The following is a 20,512-nucleotide window of genomic DNA, read 5'->3' as shown; positions in this document are numbered from 1 at the left end:
GCTTCCCCATGTTTCATTAATCCCATCTGTGACTGCCAATCAGAGCCTCTGATCAGCATGAGATAACTGGTGTGACCATACTGAGCTGCTGTAATTCTAGCCCAGAGCAAAGAAAGTTGACGTCTCTGTCAGTCTGTTTTCAGCCTTATCAGGGCAAATTCCTGCTTAGCCTACAGAGTTGCTGAGGGAGCTTGAAGGGTCTCATGACTACTTTAGTGGACCTTGAAGAGTCTGAGTTTGGGAAGGATTTCTGTCCAGGAGATGGGGCAAGTAAGACAGAGGGTATTAGGGTAGTGGAGAGAAATAGAGGCCATATCTATACATTTGTTATGCTTTGTTCAAGGGGCCTGAGCGTAGGATTTCTTAGTTTTAGACATGGCTTCTGAACTATGTGCTCCCAATTTTTTGTACTATTATAGTTCTTGCACTAGCTAGAATATTTCTTTTCACATTTTTTTTCCTTTTTTCTTCCATAATTCTTAGCTTGGTGTAAAAATTGCCAAAGCAATTGCCTGCCACAAGTTTGTTAAAGCCAAAAAGGAGGCTGAAAATTCACAGGCTGCTCGAAAGAAGAAGAAACTGGCATGGGGGTAAGTTCACTTAAGACTTGTGTCCTGGAATGGAAGAGCTGGCTCAACATTTAAGAGCACCAGGGTTCAGTTCCAAGCACATACATAGTGGCTCACAACTGTGCAGTTCCAGGGGACTTGATGCCCTCTTGTGGGTTCTGTGGGGACCAGGCATGCATGTTGTAAACAGACACATGGAGGAAAAATAACCAGGCACATAAAATAATAATAATTTTTAAAAATTGAAAAAAAAATCATGATTCTGTTGACTTGGTAGGAATTGTAGAAAGTCTGCTCATCCATGAAATCCGGTTTGTAGGCCGCTTACCCAGGGTCTTATGTCTCAGTGAAGTAGTTGTGAGGCTATAAATGTGGAGGCCTTGCCTCAACCAGTGCTGTCTGTGAAAGGGCAGTGCTTTGGACACTTACTGAGCATGTTACTTTAGTAGAGTATTTTATTTTAGAAATAAGTTGAGATTTTTATGCTCTTCATTTTAGGTTTGAAGCAAAGAAGAGATGGGAAACCAAAAGCAACATGGGATATATGTGACCTTGCAGAGTTCTTCAAGACATTGGTTTATAGGCTGTCATGCTTCATTTGCTGAGAGATTTTCCTGCTTAGGTTAAATATGTCAGGAAATTGATAAAGGTAGAAAAAGATAAGCATAAAACATCAGAGCTGATTATAAACCCTTTTCAGTCTTTTTTCTCATAAGTTTTTGAAGGAAAAGAACATTTTTATATTTATATAAGAAATTTTAAGCACATGTACAAGAAAAAAGGATAGGATTTTATTTATTTGTTTGTATAAGCATACAGTTTAAAATCAATTTTGTGTTTGATCTGTTTGGTCTAGCATAGTCTGTGAGGTTCTTGGACTTCCTTATCTGTTCTTAACATAACTGTATTTTTTCTAGGATTGTGTTTTTAAGATTGGCTTTGTTTATAATGGATTAGTCATAAATAGAAAGTTTTTCAGTTGTTAGTGGTTTTACAAATAACTTTAATTACTTTAATGCTTTAAAAATAATTACTGATTCTTTTTGGAGGTAAAATTAGTATTACTTAGTCACATAGTAAAAACAGTTGATTGATTTTTTTGTGTAATGTCAGTGGAAATAATTAGAGTAAAAGGTGGACATACTATAATATCTGGAGAATGATTTAAATTTAGATTTGCCTAGAAAATACCTTTCTCAATATCTCTCAACCATGTCATTCTTTAAATTATGATTGTTTATGAAAAGGAAATGGTATGATTGTGCTAGACAGACAGTTGTAACTCAAAATAACATAACTCTGGATTGTCTTTAAGGGCTTGTTTGTTTTAACTCCTTCTTCCTGATACTCCTTGAAAGATGGAATGAATTAATGAGACAAAAGAGAGAACTGATACCTGGGAAGTCATTGCCTTAGGTGTGTGTTTGCAGTCCTTAGGGGAAGAGGCTTTGGAAATCATTTGAGTCATGAATAGGATTATATCATTTTAAACTTAAAATAGTCACCGTTTTATTAACTTATGGTAATATTTAAATTTTCTCTCTATGAAGAATAAGTGAGTAATTAAGAGCACAAATATCAGGAGCTAGAGAGATGGCTCAGCAGTTAAGAACACTCAGTTTTCATCCAGAGATCCTGATTTCAGTTCCCAGCAACTACATGGTGGCTCACAACCATTTGTAATGGGATCTGATCCCCTCTTCGGGTGTGTCAGAAGACAGCTACAATGTACTCATATAAATAAATGAAATCTAGGAAGCCAATGATTGTTTTAAAAAATGTAGTCTAAATATCAAATCTTACTTTCATTTAGTTGAGAAGAACCAGTTGACAAAAAGCAAGATCTAGGAGATTGGATATCTAGTGACTTGTCTTAATGAAAAGGTATCTTCATAGATGTTCCTGAGTACTGTTTACTTACAGCAACCTACTTTGGACTTCTAGTGGGTGAATATGTGTTTAACAATACAGAAATTTTTTTCCACCCACTGTACACTTAATTCCTAGTATGAATGGTTTTGTATGTAAGACCCTAGAACATGAGTTCTCCTTAGGTCTCTGCCATAATTTTTTTTATTTCCTTACATTTACTTCCATAGGTCTAGTGACTTTTGACAGCATATTTTCTATTTGGGTTAGACTTAGGAGCCTGTGACTCAGTCTAGTCACCAAAGCCCTATTCACCCACACCAGTGCTAGCAGTTTGCCTCTCAATGCCCATTCTAGATTTTATTTTTTTTAAGATATATTTATTTACATTTTATGTGTATGGATGTTTCCCTGCATGTATGTCTATGTACCATGTGCATGTCTGGTATCTGTGGAGGCTAGAAAAAGAAGTGTCATATCCCTGGAACTGGAGTCATGGTTGGTTGTGAGATACCATGTGGCTCCCCAGATCCTCTGGAAGAGCAGCCAATGCCCTTAACTTCTGGACCTTAACTATGCCAGTCTCGCATTCTGGGACTGGCTGTGTTCATGGGGGCATTTTAACTGAGTGGAGAATAAATAGTCAAGTCAGACAGAATAAGGGACTCAGTTGTCGAGAAGTCACATCTCCCAACTTCCTACTCTTGTGGGAATGGAATATAGAGAGTTTTAAAATATACTGCTGTGGCCAGAAAGTAAGAAGGAAGGATTGGGTGAGGAAGGGGCATGGTGCTTTTGTGTATATCTGCTGGTCTCTTGTTTGGTATTAGTTTTATTTGGGATAAGCTTTAATGTAATTTATAGATACTTTATTCTTTAGAGCAATAAAATGGTAGCATTATTCCTAGAATACCAGTGTTGCCCCCAAGGTGTAGTCATTTGGTCTTCCTATTCTGGCCACATTAAAATAAGGATTCTTAGTGGATCAGTAATAACCTTGGTCCCTGAAGCTTCAACATGTGCATTTACTACCTCCAGAATACTTGAATTAGATTAGTAATGAGATTGTCAGTTACTGTTGAGCGAGATTAATATGTTTTAGGCCATTGGTATGGCATTAATGTAACATGATTTATTGTCTGAGTACTTGAAGCCAGAACGGCATACTGAAGAACAGTAATTTTGAGCTTTACTGCTTGGTTTTGAGAAGTAAAGTTGGTAGTACATTCTTGTTTAGGAGCCCTCGGGGTGTTTCTGATTCCAGCAGAACATTCTATTTCTTTCACCAAAAGGAGAGTTTGAATATATAATCTCAAGCTTGCTATAATTAGTTCTGATGACAGTTAAATATCTCAGCCAAGACTGTAAATCATCAGTTAAATTCTGACTTCTGCCATTGATAATAAATCTCAAGCACTTATTTTGGGGACAGGCAGATGAAGGAAAGGCAGGCCTCTGACAGAAATAAAAAGCTGTTTGAATGTTAGGTAACAACTGTAAACCTCACACTTAAAATCCGATGCCACTTACACCTTTTGTCTAAACTGTCTTTGAAGTACTTTAGTAACTGAGGTTATTAACAGATGAGGAAAGCTTGGAATCCTTGTTTGTATGTGTGTGGTGTGTGCTGCTGCATGCCGGGGCACTCTTCTCTAGTCCTTTCTACCTCATTTGAGATAGGCTTTCTCACTGAACCTGGAGTGAGACTAGAGCCTGTCAGGCAGGGCTGCACGAAGCCATGCCTGGCTTTTCCATGAGTTGTGGAATCCAGGCTCAGGGCCTCCTCCTTCCTTGCACAGCAAGTGCTGTTACCCACTGAGTCATCTTCCAGCCTAAGAAATTAAAATTCTTAAAATATGAGTGTATTACTTTCAAAATGTCTGCATTCACTTTATTAGGAAAAAATTAGTGGCTATGCTTTTGGAAATATATATATCTTAATAACTATGTTATACAAGGCAATAAACTGATGTTTTATCGGATTCCATTTTGAAACGTGGTCATCAAACTCAGAACAAACTGATACAATTCAAATTTTTTGTGTTGGCAGAATTTGCCTATTTTTAGTTTCTGGCAGGGGTAAAAAAAAAACACTTTGCATGACAATTTAATAGTTTTTAAAGCCAACAGTTTATTGGCTTAAAATTTACACTCTACTAAAGTCTTAGGTCTGACTTTGATGAAATAAATAGCAATACTTGGACAAAATGTGCAAAATCTTTTTCCAGAAGCAAATGTAGATTGGTATTTGTGGATCGATGCCTTCTAACCTGGTAACAAGCCTAAAGTGCTGTGTAAAGCTAGGGGCTTTACAGACTCAAGGCAGCAAGCATGTTTTATGTGCTTTTTCTCACTCACTATGTATATGTGTGTGGTGTGCATTTGTGTGTGTGTGTCTATATTCAGTTCAGCAGTCAGCATGACTGAGGATCCTGTGCCTACCCTGAGTGCTAGGGCTAGAAGGCCACCATGGATGCCTGACTTTGATGTGTATTCCAGGGATCTGAATTCCAGGCCTCTAACTCGTAGTACTGTGCCATCTCCTCAGGCCACTTGATTTGCTTTCATTATGAATTAATCAGAACATGTTTGTATTTTTCAAACTTAATGTTATCCTAGTGTATTGAGGCATTTTTAAATGCATTTGTTTACTTTTAAATTTTCTTAGTAGTTTAAAGAATATTTTTGTTCTTTGACAGTTTCATACATATATACAATGTATCTTGATCATATCCACCCCAGCTCTTTCCTCCCGTTCCCTAACATGCCCCCTTCACCTTCATCTACATAAAAATAATGACAGTGAGGGTGACAATGATAATAATAACCTACTGGGTCTTATTAGTGCTGCCTACATACATAAGGGCATGAGTCTTTCTACCAGAGCTTTGGTAATCTACAACTGATCATTACCCCAAAGAAACGTCCTCATCCAGCAGACCTCACCAGCCAATAGCTCTTCAGCCAGGGGGGCGGGGCCTCATGAGTTTCTTCCTGCCTGTGTTGGAATATTGACTGACTTGATCTTGTGCAGGCCTCATGTACACTGGCCTCAGCTCTAGGAGGAAGCATGTGACAGCATCCTCCCATCCCCTGGTTCTTTCTTTGCTTTAGTTCCCTAGTCTACAATGTTCAATAAGTTTTGAACATGTGTTCTTGATCTTTATAAGATACTAAAGTAACAATCATTTTCTGCCTTGGAGATTCAGTATGGTTTTGATAAATATGCAGAGCTGCATTGTTCAGTCTGTATTGTTTTATTCCTGTCCTTACTGTCGATCTACATGTTGGTGTTGTGGCCAGAACCAGCAGACTGACAGTGGAAGAAGCCCTTGAACTCAGTGAAGAACAAGGCAGTGGCAAATTGTGGTGGCCGTGAAGAAACTTAGATTCACTGGTATTTGCTCTGGGGTTGGAATGAAATATGTTGCCTTTTTGTCATCTCTCCCTTCTGCTCGTTGGTGAGTGTTCTGCAGGTAGTTGTGGCTGTTCCCAGAGTGTCTTCAACTGTAGTAATGCCCTCTGAGTAACTTCTTACCTGCTGGCTTTGGTGAATCTATCTCTGGAACCCAGCTACAGGCTCTGGTGGTACAGTTTATGAAATGCCACAAAGCGCCTTATGTTTTCAGATCTTGTAAAATTAAGAAGTAACTGAGACATAATTGCAGTTTATTGGTATTAGTAATCCCTTTTTAAGTTCAAGAAAACAACAATAAAAACTTCTAAGTAAGATGACATTTTTAAGCATTGGGTGTTTAGTATCTGTCTTCCACATTCAGATCAGACTTCTCAAGGTGATAATATACAGGAATGAAAAGGGGGAGGGCTTTGCTTCCACTCCCGAATGCTCCTCTGCCAGGTTTCTCCCTGTGTCTGTCTGGTACCACTTGAACAATTGCTATCTGCCACCTCCTGAGTTTGTGGGCCACCTCTTGTTAAATTGCTGTAAGGAGCTTGCTCAGTTCCAGGTATGAGGATGGAATGAGGTAATCCTTTCCCACCTCTCATTTCTGAAGGGTGTGTCTGTCCGGTTATTACTTGTTCATTGAACCTGGAGCTTAAGAAACCAACTTCAGTACAAGCTGTAATTATTGATGTCTGTTTTATTTTCATCTGCAAGCTCTGGCATTTGATCAAGAAGTTAATATATCACTTCATCTCCAGGCTAAATGTCTCAGCTCTCGAGGTTTTATTATTTGATGGATAGCATACAATTATGAGTGCCCAGAAAGAAAAGTGTATTTATTTGTAGAGTGGATGATACTAGAAGTAATTATGAATGTCACAGGGAGTGGTGAAACCGTGGAGCTTTGAGTTCCTTTGAATTCCTGCCCCAGTAATATCTGAGAAATATTTCTTGAAATCCTCCTCTCTGTTAGCTCTGAAGTGATTCTGGTGCATTCAAGGATGAGTAAATGCAATCTAATAGGAAATACTATAGACTAAATCTCAGACAACTTAGCATTTACATAGTTATTAATGACTCAGTTGTTTTGCTGAACGTAGAGAAATGATCCACATGTGTTAACTGAAGTAGCCCAGGCCTACAGACTGTAGTTCCTGGTCATTTGTCACATGTCCTGGTTCATAGCTGCTATAGTGGCTGTCGAGCTTAATGACTTGATACTCTAGTGCTCTTGGGGAATAGGTATGTTGATGCCCTCACTTTCCCAGCTTTTATTGGTGGTATGTGACAGAAGAATGAGCATACTGCTTTTTACATCCCTTCATAATTTTAAGCTGGAAGTTTCTCAATGGTATTAGCATGTCTCTACATTAGAAAGGCTGTCTCAGTGCCTGTCCATGTTAGAAAATTGTCATGAGTGTGTCTTCCAAAATACAGTAACTCAAACATAGTAGGAGTTGGTTTTTTGTTCACCTGAAGGGCAAAGGTTGATTCTGCAAACAGGAGCCTCTGCTCCATGCAATCATTGAAAGATCCAGGTTGCCAGCAACTTTCTACCTTCACTTAGGAAACCTAAGTGTCACCACCCTAATCATCCAGAAGTTACAACAAGGGAGGCTGAGGAATGTAGACTGATGTTTTCAGGAAGAAGAGGAAATCAACTTAAATTAGTGGCTGGAAGCATCTGTTGCATTGCTTCAATCACACATGACCATGCTGTGGTGAGATAAGCTTTGCTGATATGAAACACAGACTACTCTTTGTCATTTGGTACAGTCATTTTCATTCAGCTGTGTTGTCAAAGCTTTGTTAAAATAGCCTCTTTTGACAATGTCGTGTATGGTGGCAGGGTAGAGCAAGTGCCGAATGGACACCATTGTGCTCAGAGAGTGAGGTAGAGGCACTGAGAGGGCCAAGTCTCATGAAGGACTGTGGGACTATACCAGGAAGACATTTGAAGAAAGAGCATCCCAGGCAGAAGGAGCAGGAGATGCACTTGAAGAGCAACAAAGGAAGATGATCAGGAAGGTTATGAAGCTTCAGAGTTGGCCTGAACCAGATCCCTGCTATGTAGATGATCCAGGGAGTTTGGATCCTTACCTGGTTGGAGTGGGTTATTTCTGAGAATCCTGATACATGGCAAGGAAAGGAAGGTAGCAGGCTTCTGATTTTAAGTATTGTCAAAGGAATACCAGTCATAATTTAGACTTGCTACATCAAGGATCCTAGGGAATGTGCTAGAAATGTTAAATGGACAGCTCTAGAGACATGGGGGCCAGACAAGGTTGCTGCAGAATACCTTCCAGCAAGAGAACAGTGAAGAGGTGGCTGTTGTTTACATCAGATGGCAAGGAGTCAAGTTATGGTCACAGGAAACCTTAAGCTGGGGTGGAAGTGTGTGGTACCTTAGGTGGGTTTCCTCGAAGTGGTACCTCAAGTCTGTTCTGAAAGTGATTACGTACTTGAAAAATATAAAGAGAATGGTGCAGAGCTGACAAGATTGAAATGGTTTAACAGCAACACTGGCACCCAGGGGCAGACAGAGCTCCACATGAATCCCTGCCCCATGTCGCTTTACATGAGAGTTAGGGCCTGTGGTTCAAAACTAGCGCCAGGCTTGGGCGCGGTGCGGCTTCCCTGCGCTCCGTGGTCGCGGCTGAGGTAGTCCTCAGAGCCGTGGCTCAGAGCCGTGGCTCGGGCCTCCCGCTACAGCCGCGGTCCCAGTTGATCTCACCAGTGCGCGGGTCAGGGTGTGCTAGCGCCCCTCGACTGACTCCGTCCTGGGGACCGGGGTTGCAGAGAAGAGAGGGAGTCCCGCCGATGGCTGGGACAGGGAGAGCGGGGACCCAGCGCCAGTGGCAGAGTCCCCGGGGCAGCCCTCGAAGGCAGGACCGCTGTTGTAGGGGAGAGTGCTCTGTGGACCAGACCGCTGGAGCAGGGAGCGCAGAGAGGGACCACTCGAGCAGGGAGAGTGCCCAGCGGACGGCTGCAGCAGGGAGCCCAAGGAGGGCGGAGGTCTCGAGTTTCCCACTTACACAAAGAGAGTCCAGAGTCCCAGGAGACACGTGGAATTGAAGACATGGAGATTTTATTGATCATGTTGATAGTTGTATCTGGATGACGTTCTCTCCCACAAAATGCCAGGAGGGGCGTCCTTATAGTGGAAGTGGGAGAGGGGCGGGGCTCGGGCCTTTAGGTAATATGTAAATCTTGAGGCAGAGACCTGTTTCACGCCCTCTAACTGTGCCTTACATGACCCACTGCATGTTAGGTCTCTGGGTTCTGGGGGCGTAGCCAAACACCCAGGATTTCCACAGCTCCACAAGGGCCTAGGGAAAGGCAGCCTCTGCTCGAGAGGCCTTCCTCAGCGAAGGGCAGTTCTCAGAATAGGGGTGAACTTACCAAGCAGGACATCATTGGAGAATGTACCCACTGAGATAGCTGTCTGATGTGTACTGAATATGATAGCTACTCTGAAGAGAGAAGTGCTTATGTGTGCAGCAAGCACTTGGACAAGACATCCTGAATGTGAATAGTGGGTCAGCCTCTGCCCCGGGAGATCTATGTAGACAAAGCAATATGCAGTGATGAACTCGAAACCAGAAGGGTTTAGATAATGCCCAGTCTACCTGGCCGCCAGGATTAGGTGAGGAATACACTGGGCTAGATGAACATCTGCTGAGTCTGAAGCTGAACTCTGATTTGACTCAGAGTTCTTGAAACTGGGTCTCATCTTAAATACCCTTAGTCCTCTAGATTTTGCTTGGTATTTAGCATGGCGCTCACATCCTCTGACCCCAATCCAGATAGATTTGTTTGTGTATGGTATTTGGAGAAGGAGCCTGTGGGGGTTAACTAGGATTAGGTGAGATTGTGAGAGTTGGGGAAGAGACCCAAGCTAGCATGTGTGCTCTTTCTTTGCAATACAATAAGGAGACTCTCACTGGATGCTAGGCAGATGCCACAAGGACTTCTTGGCCTCCAGAATAGTATACCAAATAACCTAATTTATAATGTACTTGGTCCTCAGTGTTATCAGCACCCACTTGTTACAGAATTGTATGTTAATGTAAATGTAAGGGTCCTTTTTTGAGGTAGATGGCACAAGAAACAGCATCTGAAGTCCTCTGCCTCCACACATGTGCATACATGTGAAAACACAATCTTGTGACTAGTGTATCCTAATGAAGACAGGCTCTCTTTCCTACATGGAGAAACTGGAATAGGAAAGACAGACAAACCAGCCAACATATTGCCAAATATCACTTGGAAATAAGTATGCTATTTAGTGCAAATAGGAAGTCTATTACTGGCTACACTCACTACAACACTCAGGTTACAAAGAAAAAGCAAAGGTAGGCTGGCTCCATCCATGTCAAAGATTCATTTGGAATCCTCACTTGACACTTGCTTCATTGCCAGCAGTGCTCCTAAAGAAAACCCAAAGTCCATATGCATAAAAATTTTGTTCCCAGTGGTGAATGACCCAAAGTCCTCAGATGTGTCTGTGCATCTTGGAAGACATTTTAATGAAATAAATAAATTCTTACCAGACGTGGCTACAACCAATTTTGTAGTTGGAGCCTTGTAAATTATTTGGGTCCATTAGAAGTGATCTTCCTGCTACCGCCTGCCTGCAAGATCCTTGTCCTTTTATCTCTCCAGCCTTGAGGCAGGGAGGGCTACCTAAGGGTCTTAACTGTCTGGGTGCCAGTAGAAGATATTTCAAGGTTAAGGTCAGATGACAAGCTTAGTATAAATGTACACAAATACAGCATGCAGTATGCTCAGTCTGTATGAGTCCTTGCCCAAGGCTTTGGTCCATGGCCCAGCAGGTTTTCTACTTTTTATGCTGTATCACAGGACCTTTCTCAGTGTCTCATATATATGGCAAAGTGTTCAGTAAACATCTACTGATAGAATTAGTGAACTTAGGAACAAACAGAGTTTTTAATTTTAGCCTTCCTGAGATATTTCTGCACTAAACTGTTCTTAGTATGTCTTTCTGAAAGCAGAGATCATTTACAGTACTGTTTTCTCATCTGCTGTGTTACTGAATTTCAAGCTGCTTGAAGACTATAAAACTCTGTAGATGTGCAAATGGACAAAAATACTACTTCGTACACAGCATTAGTCCACCCATGCCTTCTAAGTTTCTTACATTTGTGAAAACACTTAAGTACTCCTGGGTTGCCTAGCTAAACTGTAGCTGTCAGTTTGGCTTCTATGTATGCTGCCCTGCTCAACAAGCCATCATGGACAACCACACTCGTAATTATGTTCTAGTTGAGGCTACATAAGACCCACTTCCAGTCACACTGGGACTTAAGAACAGCAAAGGTAAATGTACTTTGGACATTTTTAGGCTCCTTATTATGATTGTCAGAACAAACTAATGTAAGTATTATTTTTCTTTCTTGTCTATGTTTATAGTCCTGACAATTCTCTGTATTTTTTTTTTTTAACCACTTAAAGAACTGAGCATTCAAGACCTTCCTGGAAGCAGGAAGGAAGATAAGGCAAACAACCATATCAAGTACCTTGCTTGACCTCCAAAAATACCTAACCAGGATTGGTCCACAGGAAGGGGAAATCAAAGAGGGGGAAGAATACAGATCCTTAAGTAGTGCCACCCAAAGGAAGATCTGGAAAGTTCAGCTGGAGTTCTGCAAAGATACAAGCATTAGAATATTCAGGAATTAAGCAGTAAGTTTTCTCCATTTAGGGTTGAAAAAGAAAGCATCCACAAGACAAAGAATGGAATTATTTGCACCCAGAGGGAATTGTCATGCAATGTGCACTGTCCAGGGGGCTGCCGAAGGATTATAGCCACCATTGTGCCTTCTGTGGAGTGAAGCAGCAAACAATGTCTAGTGGTTGCTAAGCAACCATTAGCCCATTACTGCCCTTTTCCATTAAACATTATCTGCCTTCTTAGATTGTTTTAATTTACTTTTAAACAAGAAAAGTAATGCCGCAGAATTACTAGTGATACTAACAATGAATATGTGAAGATTTTGTAAAGGTTATATTACTCTTGGGTGGGATAGTTAGTGATAGTGACAGTTGGCTGAAATCTTAAGACATTTTATCACCTGTCCTCTCATATTTCATGATACTCTCGCGTACATACACGAACGAGAAATGATGATAGTCTCTGATTTTCAAGCCTGAGATCTAGTTTGAATATTCTCCATCCTCTGCTATGCCCTGCTCCTCACTACAGCTTGTCCCAAAGTAGTGTCTCCTTCAGTACAGCTTGGTCAACAGTAGGTAACATGTCATTCCAGCCTGTTCGCTCTGTAGACACCTGAAGATGTAGCATGTGTAGATACTAGAAGAATGTGGAAACAGTACCTATCTGCACAAGGAATGCTTCAGGTTCATAAAGAGAAATGTGCATGTTAGGAAAATAACCATTTTTATTTAGGAATCTATTTGCATTCCAGTTTTAGACATTAGCTACCTGTATAAGGGAAAATGGGTGACCAGCAAAAATGTATATACAATCAGAATTACAAAAGGTTCCCTTCTAGCCTGTCATCTACTTTGCTCTTACCCTATGCTTTTAAGTATCAGTGGGTTCAGCATTTTGCTTATGAGACCTTTCTTGGAAGGGATTCTGGGCAAGTCAGTGGTTGATTCCATGGACTGGGTGCTAAAAAAAAATGTATTGCCATCCACATGAAGTTAACTCCTTGATTGATAGAACACACACCAAGTGGCTGTGTGGCCTCAGAAGAGTATGTAGACAGCTGTGTTCTGATTCTGATTTTCATACTTCTGTGGTCTTGGGCAAGGTTTTTTGTTTGTTGTGTTATAATGAACTATAACCTTGCTCTCTTCTGATTGTCATCTACCTTTGGTCTATCCTGTGATTCCAGAAAGGCCTTCTTCCATCTTCCTACTTCAAATGCCCTGCAACCATGACTGGTGTAGAAGAAAAGTCATTTCTTGCTCGAACTTAATGTGTCCATGTGTCATTCTTATTTCTGTATTTCCTTTGTGCTGTGGTAGACTTGGTGCTGTACAAGGACGTGGCCCTCTTTCTACTTCCAAATTAACATGTGGGTGCATTCATTGTTCTGTGTGTGGCACATACACAGAAGACTGCATTTTAGCCTGTGCCTCTGAGATGGAACATAGAACACTGAGCAGTTTAGGGCACTTAAATGTACTAGCATTTAAAATAACACTAAGCCATCTGTATAGACATATTTCTAGAATGAGCTACTAATGCCTTGTGCTTTTGTAACCAGGATGAAATGGACATAATTCAAATCTTTTGCTATGTCAGGATAGTCACTATAATCATCATCTGTAGGTTTTTACTGTAGCCATTGGCTGTTCAAAGGGCAGTTATGGGTACAGAAAGTTTCTCCTTCTTTATAGCCCCTGTCCCATACACAACTGCACTGTTGGACGTTGTTTCAGTTCTCCACTAGGCTATAAATTTCTACTGCAGCAGATGCTGCCTATTTCATAAATTGCAAAGTCATAGTCACCAAAGTAAAGACAATGAATTTTGTTCAATTATACAGTTGTATCAGATTCTTCAAGGTGGAGGTCATGTTATTTTTCATGCAATTATAAGCACACTGAAGAAATGCTTAAAGGAGAGCTACTTGTTAGTTCTCTAGGTTATATCCCAAGCACAGAGAAAACACAGAAAGAAGCCTTTGAATGCTGGTTGGAACAAAAACAGGGAAACCAGGACCTAAGTTCTTAGCTCTGACACAGAACTGACCTTCCCTCACAGGTTACTTTCTGGAGTAAGAATATGGAATTTGGTATGTTTCTTCTACCTTTTGGGTATCTGGGTTTCTGGAAGCACACTTATAGCTCAATGTTTTGCTATATTTGCAGCTATGGCTCTCCTCATGATGATGTACTTGAGACTGACATTGAAAAGTATACCAGAAGTTGGCAAAGGAAAGAATGGACAGCCCCTTGCCTGCCTGTATCTCTATTGTAGTTGGCTACAATAGAGAATGTCAGAGAGTGGGCTCAGCCCAGAGTTCACATCTTTTCAGCTCTTGGCACATTTTCAGGTCACATTTTATTTGTCAATAAAAGTACCAGTAAGACTTAGATTTGTAAATAACTGTTTTCCCATGTGTAGACCCTGTTGGTGGCAGAACCAGCGTGATGTTGACAGGGTGTTAGGTGGACATGTTGTCATTTCTTGTTTTTCTACCACAGATCTGATTTTATTGCCAAGACAACTTAAAATATAGAATCTCCCAGCCAATGACTATTTGGATACTATCATACAATATGATAATAGTCCCTATTGGATATATGACAGTTGAGGCAACGTTGGCTGCATCTTTTCTGTGCTTTTGGAAATGAAAGACACTTGTTTTGAAGTTTTAAAGATGAAGTGTGTAGTAGAGGGAGGCAGCCCCCAGAAGCCTTTCTCTGGGCTCTTTATTTTACAATGCATTTGTTATACTTTCTTCTTGGTGGTCCCAAGTCTACAATCCTTCATAAGGTAGATTTTTCAAGCAATGGCTTGAGTTTCCCCTCTTGAGATGTCATATTGGGCTGCTGATCAGAAGGGTAAGAGACCTGCTGATTCTTACTTGGAGAAGCAGCCTCAGTCAGACAAGGGTGGATACTTTAGACAAGGACTGTGAACAAGGATGTTCAGGCTCCACATAATACAGACCTATCATACTGGGGGTTAAGTCAGATCAAAGCTGTGCAAACTGAAGCAGAGTCAAAGACTAAGCTTGGGAGTTTAGTCATTTCCTAAACATGGTGTTAATGCAGAGTCAGCATCCCAACATACTGTTGGGACGGACTAATGTCCATAATATATGTGTGTGTGTGTGTGTGTGTGTGTGTGTGTGTGTGTAGGAGCAGTGGGTTCTACATATGACATACCTGCTGTATTACTTGGTTTTTAAGACAGGATCTCTTACTTGTCTGGAACTTCTCAAGTAGGCTAATCTTGCTGGAGGGATCTGCCTGTCTTTGCCTTCTCCCACTTGGGATTTATTGTTTGTTATTCATTCGTTTGTTTTTATGTGTGGGTATGGGTGTGTATGGGTGTGAGTCCGTAGGTTTCTGTGTGCCACAGCATGTGTAGGGAGCAGAGGGAAACTTATGGGAGTCAGGGTTGTGGAAGCAGGGTCTGTGTTTTGGAGATCAAGTTCAGATCTTCATGCTTTCAAACGAAGAACTTTAATGACTGAGCCGTCTCTCTTCAGCCATCTCCCTTCAGCTTATAGCCTAACTTTAAAAATATAATTGCCTGAGTATGGTGTAATGATAGAACCTCAACTCTGCCTGTGGAAAAAATAATTTTATTAAGGGTGCTCCTATTTTGTTTTTCCTCTAGTGAATTTATTAGGATTTTTGGTACATTTTCAAGAATTAGCTCAATAAAGCATATCTGTTGTCTTTCCATGCCAGACCAGGTTTTCCCATCTGCTCTCACCTCATTTCTGTATCTCTGGAGACTAGACTCACCCCAAGGAACAGATGGGAGTGGCTGACAGCATTTCCTTTTCAGCTAAACTCTTTGCACATCCACAGAGCTCTTTCACCCAGGTCTGAGGCACGAGCTCTTCAAAAGGAAGTTTCTGGTCAAGAAGCAAGAAAAAGGTCTTTCAAGAGTGGGTGGGCACCTGGAAGCTAATCAGATCTGACTTGGCTCTGTGCCTGCAAGGAAACAGGCTTCCTCCACTGAGACCTCCTGGGCTCATAACTGTGTTTGGATCACAGCATTGAAGTGGGTCTTGATACCTTGGAAAATCAGCATTGAGTGTCAGCTGGTTGTCTTTATCCCCGATGGCACTCCCAGAGTATCTGGAGCTTGTCCCTTGCTGTCTATGTGAGCCTCTAAGAATGGTTCCGTCCACCAACCACAAAGCTCTTTACCTCTTGGGGTTGCTGGCAGGAATGTGTAGAGAGTACCTAGTCATATCCCCTGATGTATTATGGTTCTCTAGAAGAACAGAACTGATAGAATGAATAGGATCAGGTTAGGGTATGAAAAGGAGTTTATTGGATAAGGAATATTGTCTTAGGGTTTCATTGCTGTGAAGAGACACCATGACCACAGCAACTCTTGCAAGGGAAAACATTTAACTGAGGCTAGCTTACAGTTTCAGAGCTTTAGTCCATTATTGTCATGGGAGGGCACATGGCAACATGCAGGAAGACATGATGCTGGAGAAGGAGCTGAAAGTTCTACATCTCCATCAGTAGGCAGTAAGGAGAGACTGTCCCACTGGGAGTGGCTTGAACATGTATAAGACTTCAAAGCCTCCACAGTGACATACTTTCTCTAACAAAACCACACCTACTCCCAACAGGGCTATACCTCCTAGTGCCAATCCCTATGAGCCAAGCATTCAAACGTGAGTTTATGGGGGGGTAGGGTCATACCTATTCAAGCTACCACAGATGAGTAATTCAACAATAGCTGTCTGTACACTGGAAAGGCTGAGAAACCCATAACTATTCAGTTTGTAAGGCTGGATCTTCTGTAGTCCTCAGTCAGAAAGCCTGAAGGATTCCTGGAGAGCCTTCCATCCATGTTGGAATAGCAAAAGCTAGGCTCTGACATCAGCTAACGTTGGCAGCAGCAACAACAAGTCAGGCATGCACTCAGCAAGAAATGAAGGTAGGCATGCCTGGAAGTATTGCTTTTTCTTTAGACCTTTATGTATCTGTGTTGCCACTAGAAGGTGTCACCCATTCTAGGAATGTCCATCTGCATTCTCGCTCAGCCCTTCTTTGAAATAATTTCACAGACTTATCCAGAGGAATGCATCTTAGTTAATTCCAGGTAAAACAAGCTGACACTCAATTATTAGCTATCACAGCCTGGGTCAGAGTATGTAGACCTTCCAAGTCATGAGCCTTCCTATGAACTGAGAGAGGAAGCTTGGCTACAAGAAACAGGCTAAAGCCTATGCAGGTTGGGAGGCCAAGGATGAACCTCCCCAGGGCACTCTCCCTAGTCCCCCTACTCTGAGTTTTGATGCCTGAATCACTGTCACTAGCCCAGAGCTCATTTCTCCTGCTCAGGCCATCAGCCAATTGCCTACTGGTCACCCTTACTTTGCTCTCCTCTTATCCAGAGATTCAGGATGATGTGTATGTGTGTGTCTAAATCTTATACACCCTACGAGAGTAGATGCTCCTTCCAGGTGCCCTCTCTGTCCCTATAACCTAGCTAGGTGGCCCTCTCATGTATCCACATAATCCCACACCTCCTCTTAAAAACTTTAACCCATTTTGTAGTGATTAATTCCTTGTTCTGTGTCCATTTACCTTGGTAGACCTCAAACTCCTGAATAGCCAGCCTACTCCTTTTCTCACCTCTGCTGCTCCCAAGCTCAGGGCAAGGTAACTAAGGAGTACTTCGTGGTTGTGTACACAGCATTGCACATGGCAGTTCATGTTGCTGCCTAATTCACAGGCTGGCTTCAAAAGCACATCCAAAAGCTAAAAAATTCCCCAGGGAATCATGATTTTGGCTGGGACTGTTTTTCCTCTCTTTCTTTCTTTCTTTCTTTCTTTCTTTCTTTCTTTCTTTCTTTCTTTCTTTCTTTTTCTTTCTTTCTTCCTTTCAGTGTTTGAATACATTAATTTAAAACCAGTCTAAACAGTGCTATTGAAATCCCTGCACAGGCGACAAGGAAACCCTGGAGTCTTGTTTTCCTCTCCTGCAGTTTTAGCCTATGGCTAAAGGAGGTTTTTTTCTATGGCTGTTCTCAGATGCCACACTCCATTAATCCCCCATGACCTAGTGGTCGAGAAGTCATTCCTATTTAATATAGAAGAAGTTGAGACAGAATATAAGAGTCATGGGGTCCATTCTGGAGGCTGGCTCTTACACTTAAGGTGTGAGATACTTGTCTAACAGTTTTCCAACAAACAACAGTTGTTGACATTTTTCTGTATTTGCTACACTGTAGGTACCACTGAAAGTTCTCACGTGGGTCTATCCACCCATGCTTTCCAAACACTCTGTGAGGTGGGTACTGTTGTCCCCATTTTACAGATGAGAAAACAAGAGGCTAAGCATATGTCTCTCAATTGGTGGGAGGAAACACATCAGTGAAATTTCCATAGTCTCTCTTTAGAAGCCATCCTTGTCTGTTCTGCCTTTAAGTCATAATAAATTCTGCCCCCATGACTGTTGTGCAGTTGTTTGTGGGAGTAAGAAAGGAAATATCAAAGCTACCACTGAGCTCTCTCAGGGCTTTTCACACTTCCTGGAAAAGAGTAGGATTTGCCTTTTCCTTTAAAAAAAGACTAGTGTATTTACAGGTTCTTGTTCCCTGCCACTAGGGAGTGCAGACAGGCATGACTGTTTTGTTACTTTTGCTGAGTGCTGGCAGGAGATTATAAGTGGAAATACAGCCTGCTTAGAAGGACGCTACCCATGTGTTTGAGTCCAGAGGAACTTACGTGGCACCAGAAGAAAGCAACTTATTTCTGAGTTGTGCTTACTTCTGTGGCCCCTGAAGTAGAGCCAGGCTAGGGTGGACCAGCTGCAGATGGACATGGTTGAGGTTCTGCATATGGCCAACTGCAGGGTCAGTCCACCAACTTCTGAGACCTTTGTTGACTCAAAAGAGGCAGCATGCCAACCTTCAAGGACCAGAGTTTGTCACAGAGAAATACGAAGTGTGCCTCAGAGCAGGATGCGGGTGTGGGGAGAAGAGCCTGGGAGAGTGGGTAGTGGGCAAGCTGCCATGTTTGCTGCTCTGGCTTCCCAACCCTTTTTTCTTTGTTTTCTTGGCTCAGGAAATGATTGAACATGTGGCTCACAGCTGACTTTTGCAGGCCCTTAGATAGACGATGAGCAGACAGGTGACACCTGGACACCTTTTTCCAATTCTCTGTGGATAAGGAATGGGCCAGATGGCCTTACTCCTCCACCCTATTCCCTCTCTTTCCAATGAGAAGAGAAAGGGGGGAGAGAGGAAGGAACACTGGGATTGTGTACTCAGAGACAGGAAGCAGTGTATCTAAGCAAGTGTGTCCTGGTAAGTGAATGCTGATAGCCATGGGTACTAACTGGTCTTCTCTTGATTCCCAAAGCCTTCTGACTATGGTCTGATCAAGGATTCTTTCAAGGCCAGATCCAGGTCACATAGAACTGCATAGAGCTAGGTAGGTTTATCCTAAGAACACCCCTCAGCATTCTCTTGAGATAAGTGTGTATTAGTCCGATCTTACAGGCAGGAAACTGATATACTGAGAGGCTAATGTCTCTGAGTCTATCCAGATGTGTAAATGAATGCCCAGATGTGTAAATGAATGTCCAGGGGAACAGATCTGGAGCCCACATCTGGACGCACCAGTCTCCATTGCTGTTCAGAGAAGTAGAGTCCCTCAGGTCTTCTGGCCCAGTGTTTTTTCCTCCCTGCATCCCTCCTGAGTCACCTTCATAATTTTAACCTTTCCTTTTCAACCATTGACTGTACTGAAGTCTATTTATTTTCAAAGGAATCTTGATATGAAAAAAATAAATATTAATTACAAAGAGCAAGCAAACCTAAAAAAAAATTCATTAGAAACAGTGTTTTTTGCTGGGCCCTGCTGTCCATTTGAGTCTCAGAGTCCCAGGCAACTCAAGTTGAACACAGACTAGGAGTTCCTCTCTGCTATTGTGTGTGTTTTAGCTTCTCAGTTTTGCTTGCTTCCTATAATCCAAGAAAGGTAGTTTAACAAGACCTGTCTTGTTACTACAAAGGAAACACGATTAGAGAGGGGGACTGTTGTGCTCAAGAATGTGATGGTGGCCCTCCATGTCAAGATCAGAGGGCCACCCACCATCAGGGTCCCAAGCTCCCAAACATCACTGCCCGCTTCCATTTCTAGGCACATTTTCATACATTGCGATTACCTGACAGGTTCTTACAACTTACGTCTCAACTGGCCTACCACTGGGTCTTGCTCATGGCCAGCATATTTCTGTGATACCTCTAAGCTTCTGCTCTCCTAGCTGGTTAGCGTACGTAATGAACAGAGCCTTTGACCATGTGTGATGGATGCTGAGCTAAGACTCAGGACTCCTAGACCTACTCAGGTTACTTTTCTTCTAAAAGATTTGACTTATTTTGATCTCCCAACCTCTGGATATGGGGAGCTAGTGTATTCTTTGTAAAGTTCAAGGGAGGAGGCACTGTTATAAGCCAAGTGAGATAATAGATTTGAAAATAAATGCTCTGGTGGAAATGTCCAGCTCAACATGCAAGCTTGTTGTCATTGCTGCTCTCACTTCTCTGGCATCCATGAGAATCATGAGATGAGTGCTGGCCACTATTGGAGTCAACAAAACTCTCAAGGTTGCCTCATGCCTTGATGGAACAGACATTCACTCACCTACAGTGTTGTGTGAGGTGTTAACTGGACATGAAGGAATCTGGCTGTGATGCTGCATGGCCTCCAACACAAAGGGATTCATGTGTAAAAGACAAAGTGCTTTACAGCCATGTGCTATCTCACAGGGCACACTTCCCCTAGACCATCAGTTCTCTCTCACAGTTAAGAACTCCAGACCATCAATTCTTTCACACAGTTCACACCCTCCCCCAGACCCAACGGATCCTATCTGTGTTTTCTCAGTTTAATGTTTTTTACAAGTAGATGAGAGAGAGAGAGAGAGAGAGAGAGAGAGAGAGAGAGAGAGAGAGAG

General features: G+C 42.0%; 1 protein-coding gene across 3 annotated transcripts in view; it reads left to right on the top strand.

The window, feature by feature from the left end:
* The window catches only part of Fam204a (family with sequence similarity 204 member A), a 58,947-nt gene that overhangs the window by 27,211 nt on the left and 11,224 nt on the right, over window positions 1-20,512 (top strand). For 2 of the 3 annotated variants that reach the window (XM_028774567.1, XM_028774577.1), the window contains exons 7-8: window positions 484-590; window positions 1,068-1,962. In XM_028774567.1, the coding sequence (XP_028630400.1) occupies window positions 484-590; window positions 1,068-1,119 (159 nt within the window). In that variant the 3' untranslated portion in view covers window positions 1,120-1,962. Of the gene's footprint in view, window positions 1-483; window positions 591-1,067; window positions 1,963-20,512 lie in introns of those variants that run through there. The other variant, XR_003712318.1, reaches the window with a different exon arrangement.

Source organism: Grammomys surdaster, unplaced genomic scaffold, assembly GCF_004785775.1.
Source record: "Grammomys surdaster isolate TR1022 unplaced genomic scaffold, NIH_TR_1.0 66, whole genome shotgun sequence".
Lineage (NCBI taxonomy): Eukaryota > Metazoa > Chordata > Mammalia > Rodentia > Muridae > Grammomys > Grammomys surdaster.
Note: the sequence above shows the minus strand (reverse complement) of the source record. Positions and strands in the feature narration are given on the sequence as shown.